Consider the following 12,894-nt stretch of genomic DNA (forward strand, 5'->3'; position numbering starts at 1 on the left):
ATTCACAAAATACTTAGGAATAAATTTTACCAAGAAAGTGAAAGATCTGTAGGGAGAAAACTCTTAAGACTTTGCTGAAAGAAATCAAAGACACAAACAAATGGAAAGACACCCTGTGTTCATCGATTGGAAGATTTCGTATTGTTAAAGTAGCTGTACCACTCAAAAGCCATCTACAGATTCAATGCATTCCCCATCAAAATACCAAAGTCATTCTTCACAGAAATAGAAAAAACAATCCTAAAGTTTGTATGCAAACACAAAAGACCCAATAGCCAAAGCAGTCCTGAGAAAAAAGAACAAAACCAGAGATATCACACTTCCTGATTTCAAGCTATCCTATCAGTGTTATGAACTCACTTCTTTTATTCTAAATGTGCAAGAAAGCATAGCAATTCATTTTTCTAACTAAGGGGATCAGTTATCACAAATGCTAGTTTTTTTTTTTTAATTTTTTTTCAATGTTTTTACTTATTTTTGGGACAGAGAGAGACAGAGCATGAACGGGGGAGGGGCAGAGAGAGAGGGAGACACAGAATCGGAAACAGGCTCCAGGCTCTGAGCCATCAGCCCAGAGCCCGACGCGGGGCTCGAACCCATGGACCGCGAGATCGTGACCTGGCTGAAGTCGGACGCTTAACCGACTGCGCCACCCAGGCGCCCCACAAATGCTAGTTTTTAAAGAGAAGCTCTTGGGGTGTCTGGATGGCTTAGTCGGTAGAGCATGTGAGGCTTGATCTCAGGGTTGTGAGTTTGAGCCCCATGTTGGGTATAGAGATAACTTAAAAATAAAATCTTTAAAAAAGAAAAGAAAAGCTCTCACTGAAGACTTTTTTCTGAAGGATGTGTAACACCGTAGGCTTTGATCCATGAGTAGGCAAATTGAAAGTATCATTTTCATTTTCTTAAAAGTACATTAATAATATAAATTGTCATATTGTTTATATTATTTATACATATGTTTACATTTTTACAAATTGTAATTGAATACACAGCAGCGATTCCTTTGGGTTTTGTATTGGGTAAACTGCTATTATAATGCATATTACAGGCTATACATTTTATTTTAGGAAATTTTGTTATGACTATTTCTGCATTTCTGCTTTTTTCCCCTCAAAGCTGCAATGCAAATTACGCTATTTTCATTTTACATTACTTAATGTATTTTCAAAAATTATGTTGATAAGAACATAAAGAAGGAAAACCCACAGTTGTGCAGGATTGTAGGTTCTAGAGGATGTTTGGTGTTAGATGAACCTGGCCATTACAAGGGGCCATCTGCTGGAAAACACATGACTTATCTATAGCACCCTGTGTTTGATGTTTAGTTCTTGTAAAGAAATGGTTAGTAAAAGACAGGTGGTTCAGTAAAAACCAGTTTTTGGACTCGAATTGCTTTCATCTGAAAAGAACACAGTAGAGTTATTTGCAAGAGTTTTGACTGTGTAAGCTTTAAAACAGTACAAATGCTATTAGATAAAGGATACTTGTAGGACAGGAGCCTTGGTTCTAGTATCTCAGAATGTTTTTAGCGTTCGGTGAAATGTGCTAGCCACATGGTTGGGAACTCTCAAATTTAAATACTCTGGAGCCGTCACGTAAATACATCTCAAGCATGTGTGCCTACTGAAGCCTCTGAGCCAAGTGCCACACTATATGCCCTTACTGAGTTTGCTTTTGTAATCTTAGTATTTCTGTTCTTAAAGCTTTTCTTTCTGAAAAAGCTGGAGTTACTGGCATAGCAGCGTCCTTAGTAAAAGTAAAGGTTTTTTCCCCTATCAGTTAAGTATGGTTAGCCTTGATGTAATATTTATTGTAAACACTTTAGGTTTGTTTGACATTTTAGTAAAATCCTCTTATATCACAAAATTAAAGAGTACCTTTGGCAGGAAATCTGGGTTAGTGTTATTAGATGTTGAAACTTTTTTTCTTTTTAATTGAATTCCAAAAATAGTCAGAGCTCAGCTTGTTTATATTATTGGAGGTGATAGGTTATACATGCCTGCCTGGAATGGCTCACAGGGAATTAGTTCGACCCTGTCCTGGACACAGGAGGCACTGATGGACTGAGTTGGCGTGAAGGGGGCACCTCTAATGAAATATTTCCAATAATTTCATTAACACAAAAATATCTGCTTCTCAAATAATTGCTTTAGAAATTGTTTTTCTTCTTTTTTAAAAAAAATTGTGGTTTTACGTTTATTTATTTTTGAGAGACAGAGAGAGACAGAGCCCAAGTGGGGGAGGGGCACAGAGAGAAGGAGACACAGAGTCTGAAGCAGGCTCCAGGCTCTGAGCTGACGGCTCAGAGCCCGATGCCGGGCTCAAACTCACAAACCGTGAGATCATGACCCGAGCCAAAGTCGGACGCTCAACCAACTGAGCCTCCCAGGCGTCCCTAGAAATTGTTTTTCTTTAAAGGCTATGAATTGAATTTGCCTAATGCTCAATAGATTTTTCAACATTTTTCCTAACTTTGCATGCCTCCTCTGACTCGAGCCTTACCACAACCATGCGAGATAGGTCATTTAAGAATCATTTCTAGTTTGCACATGGAGAAACTAAGGTTCAGAGAACTGATGCCACTTACGTGTTTAGCGAGAAAGTTCTAGAGCTGGGATTAGAATGGAGGTAACGGATGTAAACTATTCAGCCTCTTGCTTGACATTCAGAAATTGCAAAGTGAATGTTATGTGCTATTTTTTTTTTAATTTTCAGTCTTTTTAAAAATGTTTATTTATTTTTTTGGTGGGGGAGGGGCAGAGAGAGAGGGAGACAGAGGATCTATCTGAAGTGAGCTCTGTGCTGACAGCAGAGAGCCTGACATGGGGCCCGAATTCATGAATGATGACATCATGACCTGAGTTGAAGTCAGATGCTCAGCCAACTGAGCCACCCAGATGCCCCTGTCCTGTTTTAATATATTGTCACCATCCTTATCTTCCTGTCTTTTTTGTGTTATGCTACGGTACTGTTTCTTTTAGAAATATATGCTGTTTTGTATGTCAAGTAATACCTGAAAATGGGTCCAGTGGCAGATCAATTTCATATTTCTTGAACTTGCATTTCCAAGTGAGTCTTGATTAATTAATGATCAAACATGATAATTATGGTGACACCCTGTCAGCTGTCCACAGATGCTAGTTCCCTTATGTCTTATTTCTCTCAGAGTTCCTTTTGTCTGAGAGACTGAGTTTTTCTTACATTATATTGCAAAATTGCTGTTATAGGTAAGAGTATCAAGACAACTTTTACATAATGTATTTAATATTAACAAAAATATATCTTACGTGGTATATACCACATACAGAGGGCACTGTGTTTAATACTGTGGTACTAACAAAGAGATATAACACTTAGTTCTTTCTTCAAAAACTGTCAAATATAATTGGGAAGTCATCATATGAACACATGAGAAATTCAAGAATATAAGGTTGATCACAGCAACTGTGTTTAATTAATTCCCAAGAGAATGCTATAAACTTAGAAGAGGAGGTGTCACAGTTTGAACTATTTAAAGAGAAGACTGGAGCCAACCTGGACACCGTGGCCGGGGTCTGAAAACCCGGAAGGAAGATCTGAGGCAGATCAGAACTGAGAGGTAGTGCTGACTTACCAACAGTCTGAGGCAGTATCTTTTAACAATTGACAAATGAAGCATCTTGCCCATGTTGACACATTCATTCCCAGTCTAATGATAAGGAGAACTTTGTTCTTTTGAAGGTTTGGCTTATCCAAAGGGCATTTTGTAGTTTGTACTGCTTTAGATACAAGAGTAAACACAGGCACATAGCACTTTGGCACATAATATTTTTGCCAGGCTACACTTAGAAATGAAGATCATGTTTTTGAGTAAAGTAAATAATCATTATGGGATTTGAGTATATTTATATTATATGTTATATATAATGTATATAATATATTATATGTATATAATATTATATATTATATATATAATATATATATAAAATATATAATATAAATAAAGTCCAGACAGTAGAATTTCTAGGTCATATGGTAAACTGAGCTATTTGCAAAAGCTGATGCATCATTTTAACATCTCCACCAGTAACGTATGAGGCTTCCATTTTCTTCACTAAATGTGCATTATTTTTAACAGAGAAGCATTTACATCATAGGATAAGCAGGTGAATTTATTCATTTTGCAATATTACCATTTCATAAAAAGACAAGGTATGCAGTCTATAAAAATAAGAGAGTTTTAATGAAGTCCTTTGATGTCTATGTGTCATCGAATGCCCAGTGTGCATTTTGTCTTTTGCCAATAATAAAGTCCTTTGATGTCTATGTGTCATCAAATGTCCAGTGTGCATTTTGTCTTTTGCCAACATAAAGAATAAGAACGCAGGAAGCAAAAGTGATAAAAAAAGAATTTTATTCCCTAGGGAAGTATCTAATTTCTGGTCCAAAGTCTCAAAGTTCATGGAACCCCGTAAGGCGTCCCACAGAGCCTGTGTGCTTCAGGAAGTAGGTGCGTGATTAGGCAAAAGAGGTATCTTTCCCCCCCCATTTTGGATGCACTTTGAATTTATCAGAGAGTAGAGGAAAACTAGTGAAACTATATCGTATTTTTGATATGCCAAAGAAATCTATGTAAAAGATATCCATACTATATTTGCAAGTTTTTTTTAATTCTTCAAGATAAGAGTGTTGTTTTGGAGGAATTTGCAAATATTATTTTTGAAACTAAACACACTAAGGAGCAGCTTATTTCAGTCCTAGGAATGCTTTTGTCCCATTTGAAGGCGATATTCCTAATGTTTGCTTTAAAAATATTGGCCTTCAATCTCCTTGGGTAAAGAACATAAGATTTTTTTTAAGGGAAAAATTGCTCTTACGGCTGTTTCCATTGTTATCATCAAACAAGCTTTGTTCTTCAAGAATAATTCACAGTAAATAATGCAGCACCTTTGAAGATCCCTGTGGAATATCAGAATTAATTTTAAAGCAGAATTCTGACGTGTTGATAAGTTCCAAATTATATTTAGAAATGATATCTTTTTTTTGGATTATATTTTTCTTCTCCTTACATTTATAAAGCTTTTTATTCATTGGGTATTTAGTCAGTGCCTATTATGGGCAAAAAAAAAAAACAAAAACAAAAACTGTGGTAAACACCAAGGAACATCTTATAAAGGATTATTTAATTTGTTCAATATTTAGTAAATTCCTACAGGGTATAGAGCACTGTAAATAGAATATTTACTGCAGTAAATACTTCCTGGCCTCCAGGAACTAGCATTCTATTGCATTTGAGGGAGAACAGATATGCATACATGAAATAAGTAAGTAGCAGTGTCAGAATTAAATGTGTGAGTCATATAATTAAGTTCAGAGAAGGTCAAGGTCAGCATGAGTGAGAATTATAGGAAAAGGTGTCATGGAATAGATAGACCCTGAAATGGGCTCTGATGATTGCTAGGATTTGAATAGTGTTAGGGGAGTTGGAAAGGAAAAGACCTGGGAATGCTAGACAGCATTGGTTAAATTGTGAAGAGTGGTGAGGTTCGTGTCCAGATAGTAAAGAAGCAGACCATTCTCCCTTTATCATCAGGGTGAGGATTGTGGGAGAAGGTGAAGCCTTTACAGCAGAAGGCATGTGGGAGTGTTGTGACTTGAGGAGGGAACCTTGGTTCAGTAAGGACAAAGATGTTAAACAATAGGATCGGATGGACGTAATCTGACAGCGGCATGGAAGGGGGCATGAATGGCTGGTGGTGAATAGCTGGAAGTAGGATGCGTAGCAGTAGATACAGATCAGGGCGTATTTTATAGGTAAACCCAATGGTGCTTGCTGATGGCTTTGACTTGGGACGGTAGAGGATAAGGTGAAAGGAGGAACTAAAACTGACTGCAAAGTTTTTGACTTGAACAATTTGGTGGATGTTGGTGCCATGTATTGACATAAAGAGGACTATCATGAACACGTTTAGGAGGCAAGTCAATAGTACTGGACCTGATACTTTAGCTTGAGATGGCTGTGAGGTAGCTAAGTGGAGATGCTTACCGGGAAGTCAGATCTGTGGTTCTAGATTTGAGTGGAGACAGCAGGGATGCAGAAATGTAATTGTTAAGAAATGAACAAAACTTGCATTAAGTATTAATGTTATTGAGGATTTTGTGTGGCTAACTTAATATTTGTCGATAAGAGCTCTAAAACTTTAAATGTTTAACTTCATTATTTTTAAATCTTTAATTCACCCTGCTAATAAATTCTAGTTATCTAGTTGAATATTGGTCTGGTTGATTTTTTTAAAAAATAACAATCGATACTAGGTGTCTTGATTATAATTACTTAAACCAAGAATGGCTGGGGACAGCAGATGGTTATTAGACAATTAAATAGTCTTTTGAGTTTGTTTATTTTTATTTATAAGCAGACTTCACACATATTCTTAGTCTTATTTTTACTGTTTCACCAATCTGTGAATGGCATCTGAGTCTCTGAGAAATCATGAAGCGTGGTAGTAATTAATATTAATCACTTAATTAAGCACTTCTAAATATATAATCGCTACAAATGATCAAAATTTGGGGGCCATAGAATGACACGAGGATTTGAAAGACACGAGAATTTAAAAGATTGCTTTAGTACTTTGCCACTACTTCTAGCAGGCAGCCTAAAACGAAAACTGGCTGTGTAAGTCTGGAATCCCAATTCTGTTTTTAAGACATTCCAGCTTGTTCCTGGCTTTCTGTCTGTCGAGAGAAGTGGGGTGTTTTGGGTAATGGAGTTCAGGTTTTTATCCATTTCTCTCCACATTTTGGTTACTCTGTCATCCTCATTCCAGGACTACCTGTTCTGGCTGCCTTTCTAAAACGCTGTTAGCTTCAATCTGATGCTCTGAAGTAGGCTAGCTGTCTTCGGTAGATCTGTCATGTGCTACAGCTAACTCTTTTCCAGAACAGGCTTGCTTTACTTTCAGCTGTCTTCCCTTTTTTTTTTTTTCTTAAATTTTAAAATTTTTATTTAATTTACTTTAAAAATTTTAATTCTGGTATGGTAAATATACTTTCAGCTCTCTGTCAACAACCCATTCGATTTTGCCCAATGACTTCACATGCTATTTTGAAACATTTAAAATATCATTAGCAAATGTATCTATTCACCATTTGTTTTTGTTCACAGAAGAGTACTTTTTGTTGAAAATATACTTCTGCCTCAGACTTTGAGATCTGTGACTATGTTCCACCTGGAACCTGATTAGGTTAATGTTTATTTCTACTACCTAGCTGTAACCGGTGTGGCTCTTTTATCTTGGATTGTCTATAATTTTCCTGTTTTCCCCTGTAATTGAACTGGTGGAATTGATTTTGGAGAAAATATGGAATTAGCCTTTGTAAATTCTGTTTGCTCCTCTTGTTCCATCTCCGCTTCCGGCAACTTTACTGCTACCCATGGCGGTCTTTATTAATATTTCTGATTCTCCCATCCATTAGCTAAAGCAGGGCGACTTCCAGGATTTTATGGCTTCTCATGGCTTTCCAGATAATTTAAATTCCTTAGCTTTATCATCTTTTATCCACCTACTTGTCAGTTTTCCATCATTGTCCTCTTTTCTTCAGGCGTTCTGAATTATTTGTACTTCCTTAGAATACATTATCCTGTTTTCTGGCTCTCACTCTTCCACATACTGGTCTTTCTGCTTTCTTTAGCTACAGTGCAGGTCAGCTTTCCCTTTTCTTAAAGGTTGCCTTCTTAAAGGGGTGTCTCACGTCTGCTTCCAAACAGTCCACCTGGCTAGTGCTTCTCAGAGTTTCTTGCTTCTTTCAGCTACTCCCAGTGGGACACCATTTCCTTTACAAGTGTCTTTGCATGGAGCTCTGGGACACAGTCCCGGTGATGAAATACTGCTACCACTGCTTGGCCATGGGTGGAGATGTGGTTGGGGCAAGCCACAATTCCTTTATTTCCCTATTCCTTTCTTTTTCTTTTTCACAGTAGTACCACAGATATGGCTGGTTCAGACTTTAGAGAAGAGTCAGAGTAAATAAAGACAATTATAGTATAGAAACATTTTTTTAAGGTTATTTATTTTGAGAGAGAGAGAGAGAGAGAGAGAGAGAGAGAGAGAGCACGCATGGGAGGGGCAGAGAGAGGAGGAGAGAGAGAGAATCCCAAGCAGGCTCTGTACTGCCAGCACAGAGCCCAACGCAGGGCTCAATCTCATGAGCCATGAGATCATGACTGGAGTGGAAATCAAGAGTCGAACCCTTAACTGACTGAACCACCCAGGAGCCCCTATAGTATAGAAACATTTAAAACCATGTCTAAAATACAGTGTTTCCCCTGCCCAAAGGAAGGCATCCAAGAAGTTGAATCCTTCAGAGAGTGGCTTCTTGTGTACTTCTTTAATTCATTTGTGCTCAGGACTGTACCTCTGAGGGCCTTCTTCTACTCACCGTGCACTTATTGGGAATCTCATCCACTAGCCTTGGGGTTGGATTTAGTACAAGAGTTACTTTCCTTAGCAGTATATTTCCACAAGTTTGAATTCTTTTGGCTACCGCCTATCAACATTGTCCATGGTAGGCTTTGACAACAAATCTTGTGGAGTCATCAAGGGTTTGTGTGATTTTCTCCAACTCGGATTAAATTATTTTAGGGTAGCTATGGAGCCACACTTTAGCACTATTTTTTTTTTTAATTCTTTCTATTACCTACCTCACCACCACTTGTCCTTTGTCATTATCCCTCCAAAAGCCTGTCAATATCATTTTGTGCAAACTCCCTTTTGGGTACCTCTGGCAGTCTGGCATAGTTTGATAGTAGCATTACACCACAGTAATTGATTTGCTTGTCTGTTTTCCTAGCACATGGAATTTAGTGACTAGTCAATAAATGTTTATTGAATGATAAATGAATCAGTAAAGGAAATTGGGATCTGTTATCTTCTGAATACTCTACCTCAGCAGTTCCTTAATGATGAGGCATAAGATTTCATAGAGAACTATTTTATTTTCTAGCAATTAAAATATGTTGTCCATAGTTAAAATTTCTTGGTGTTTCAAATTGTTTTGGATTGCAAATTCCTTGATGAGGCAAAAAGGATCAGAGAGATGCTGAGGCCCAGCTCACAGTTAGTTATCTCCTCCCACCACTGGGGCTGTGCTTTGTTCAGTCTGCTGTCTCAGGAAGGTAAGAAAGAGCTGAAATGAGAGATTTTAACCCGAGAATCAGTCCCCCCTCACCCAGTAAATGGCAGACAGTCCAGTGCTATTTGTTATATTGTTGATTTAACCCTTTGCTTATTCTGGCAAAAAGTAAAGTCTTTTCACGTATAGGAAAACCTCTGCTGCTGATGTAATTTGTTTAAAAAGCAGGAAAGAAAAGTGAGGAATGGAAGAGGAGAAATTCTTTTTTCTAAATATGTGTATGTCTGCATAGGTGTATGGGAAATTCATGAAATACTTTTAGAGTTATGTGTTCTATGTTATGTAAAGTTTCTGTGCAAGAGGATTTAAAAATCAACATGCACATTTAGGGGCGCCTGGGTGGCTCAGCCGGTTAAGTGTTCGACTTCAGCTCAGGTCATGATCGCACAATTCGTGGGTTTGAGCCCCTCATTGGGCTCTGTGCTGACAGCTCAGAGTCTGGAGCCTGCTTTGTGTTTTGAAGCCCGCTTTTCTGTGTCTCCCCCTCTCTCTGCCCCTCCCCCGCTCATGCTCTGCCTCTCTCTCAAAAATAAGTAAATGTTAAAAAAAATGTTTAGATCAACATGCACATTTAGATCTAACCTGTTGCTCCATCATACATATTTTTTGGATATTTAGAACATGGGTCTTTTGAGGAAGAATTGGTTGTCAGCAAAAGTTTGTTTTCTTTCTACAAAGAGGAAGTAATAAAATGCCTAGTTGTTTAAAATATTTTATTTGACTTCTCTTACAGAAATTTCAAGAAATTGCTGAAAAAAATATGGAAAAGTTGAACCGTATTGAGAAGTCACACGAACAGATGGTTCTCGAAAATTCACGCTTCAAAACTGTGTTATCACAGACTCAAAGGGAACAAGCATCCTTGCTGGCAGCCTGTGCATTGATGGCCGGTGCCTTATATCCTCTCTATAGCCGGTCATGTGCCTTATCGACACAGAGAGATTTTCTCCAGGAGCAGTTCAACACCTTTGAGTTGTTCAAACTGGAAGTCAGAACTCTAGCCCAGGCTTTGTCAACCGTAGAGGAAAAGAAGCAAGAGGAAGCTAAGATGAAGAAAAGGCCATTCAAAGGACTGATGATACGTGTATTCCGGAAAGGTGTAATTGCAATTTTGGCAGCAAATAGGCTCAAGATTTTGGGCCAATCATGTGCCTCTCTTTTTACCTGGATGGAGAGCTTCAAAGAAGGCATAGGCATGTTGGTGTGTACAGGAGAGCCCAAAGACAAGCATAAATTTCCAAGTAAGATAATTTAAGCTTTTTAAAATCTAAGTTGAGTGTAAGGACATACAATGTGACCAGGCTTAGCCACTGTGTAAAAACTTGAAAAATCATTTAATATGTCAACTCATGTAACATAGTCTCTCATGTGTTGTAGATATGTGTGTGGGTATGGAGAAATGTATATTTATGTATAAATTAGGTTTTGATTTTTTGTTATAAACATTAAAATTTAAAGAAAGTGGCAAATATAATTTCAACTTTGCCTAGCTTTCTGTGTGTGTGTATATATATATATATAGTCAGCTTTATTATATTTGAATGCTCTTTTCACCGTAAAGTGGAGAGTTTATATAGTGATTTTTCAATTAAGTCGATCCAGAGACTCTCCCCTATTTAAAATTAATTAGCAGTATAATTTATTTTTACTTTCTATGAGTCAGTATAAAATGATCAGAGTTAAAAATCTATTGAGGAATTGAATGGAAATGAGACAGATGTAAATTTTCCAGTTAACTTTTTTTTTTTAAAAGTTTCACTATTCTGAGGAAATAGTGATTTCAATTTTTGACTTTAAAAATCAAACTATTAAGGGGGCACCTGGGTGGCTCAGTCAGTTAAGCTTCCGACTTCGGCTCAGGCCATGATCTTGCAGTTTGTGAGTTGGGGCCCCGTGTCCAGTTCTGTGCTGACAGCTCAGAGCCTGGAACCTGCTTCAGATTTTGTGTCTGCCCCCCTCTCTGCCCCTCCCTCACTCATGCTCTCTCTCTCTTTCTCTCTCAAAAATAAATAAACATTAAAAAAAGTTTTTTAAATAAAAAAATCAAGCTGTTAAGTAATATAAGTAGAACTAAAGAAAAAATGCTTCTCTTTTTTTTTTGACATCACTTAATTTATATATATAAATAAATTGTCAGTCAAATCTAACATTTCTTGTAGACTTTTCCACACTAGACAAAGTTCTGCCTACAAGTTTTGGTCTATCTCCTAAATAGCCAAACATTGCTATGAATTTTAAACATGGGTTTTATTTATTTATTTATTTTTAAAAATTTTTTTTTCAACGTTTATTTATTTTTGGGACAGAGAGAGACAGAGCATGAACGGGGGAGGGGCAGAGAGAGAGGGAGACACAGAATCGGAAACAGGCTCCAGGCTCTGAGCCATCAGCCCAGAGCCTGATGCGGGGCTCGAACTCACGGACCGCGAGATCGTGACCTGGCTGAAGTCAGACGCTTAACCGACTGCGCCACCCAGGCGCCCCAAACATGGGTTTTAAAAGTTTGTAACATCTCATAACGGATCTTCTTTTCTTGCAGGGCACCAAAAGGAGCAGTTACGTTGTTTGCAAGCACTTAGTTGGCTTACCAGTTCTGACCTTCTGGCTGCAATCATCACTTCTATGGCCGAGTTACAGGAAGTCATTAGTAAAACAGGTACGATTCCCTCTTTTAGGTCCTTGCAAATGTCTAGAAATGCTTTACAGTTCGAATTCTAATAAACCATCGAGGAAGAAAATACATTTGTTTTCATCTTTCTCCATTCAGGTACAGAGAGATTATTAAATCTCTATTTAATGATGGAGAGAATTAATGTAAATTTTGGTGGGTAATTTTGTCTTAATTTATGGGGAAATTAAATGACATTTCTTGGTGAATGTATCCACCTTATTTTTTCCTTTTAGGGTCTGACATTCCAAAGGAAATCTCATCATTAACTTTTTTTTTTTTTTAATGAATACTGGGAATGTTCTTGCAAATGTTTTAGTCTTCCTTCATTTCTATTTCTAGCTATACATTTTAGAAGTTTGAGGAATAACTGGACCAGTAGAAAACTTTTCTCATTGGTGATATGTTTTTATTTTTCCTAATTAATTTTCAATAGAGTTAATTTGAGTAGTCTGTTTCTACCAGGTGTGGAACCACCTATAATAAGTGATTTCCAAAGGTCTAAAAATCAGTTTACTGGGGCATCTGGGTGGCTCAGTCAGTTAAGTGTCTGAATTTGGCTCAGGTCATGATCTTGCTGTTCTGGAGTTCGAGCCCTGCATCAGGCTCTGTGCTGACAGCTCAGAGCTTGGAGACTGTTTCAGATTCTGTGTCTTCCTCTCTCTCTCTCTGCTGCTCCCCTGCTCATATTCTGTTTCTCTCTCTCTCAAAAATAAGTAAACATTATAAATAAATAAATAAATAAATAAATAATTCAGTTTATTTTTTAATGACTCAGATTGCAGGATATGTTTGTATGAAAAGTTCAATGGAAACTAATTTCATACACCTACCTACTGGTTAAGCTATGTCATTGGACTAATTATGGCCATTTCAGACACATTAATAGTAAAAATAATATAATGGATTTGATAATACTTGCCTGCCTTGTGGAATGTTGTAAGCATTAATGAAGTAATAATTTGGGATGTAGTTTAATTCTTTAGACAACTCTGCTATATACATATAGATCATTTATTGTGATTTCTGATAACTAAATCTATGTTCTT

At 37.3% G+C, this 12,894-nt stretch overlaps 1 protein-coding gene across 9 annotated transcripts in view; it reads left to right on the forward strand.

Moving 5' to 3' along the window:
- CCDC171 (coiled-coil domain containing 171) overlaps positions 1-12,894 on the forward strand; it is a 309,506-nt gene that overhangs the window by 133,652 nt on the left and 162,960 nt on the right. For all 9 annotated transcript variants that reach the window (XM_040481303.1, XM_040481300.1, XM_040481302.1 and 6 more), the window contains 2 exons: positions 9,911-10,418; positions 11,717-11,833. In XM_040481303.1, the coding sequence (XP_040337237.1) occupies positions 9,911-10,418; positions 11,717-11,833 (625 nt within the window). The remainder of the gene's footprint in view (positions 1-9,910; positions 10,419-11,716; positions 11,834-12,894) is intronic.

This window comes from Herpailurus yagouaroundi, unplaced genomic scaffold (genome assembly GCF_014898765.1).
Source record: "Herpailurus yagouaroundi ecotype Mexico unplaced genomic scaffold, PumYag 160, whole genome shotgun sequence".
Taxonomy (NCBI): Eukaryota; Metazoa; Chordata; class Mammalia; order Carnivora; family Felidae; genus Herpailurus; species Herpailurus yagouaroundi.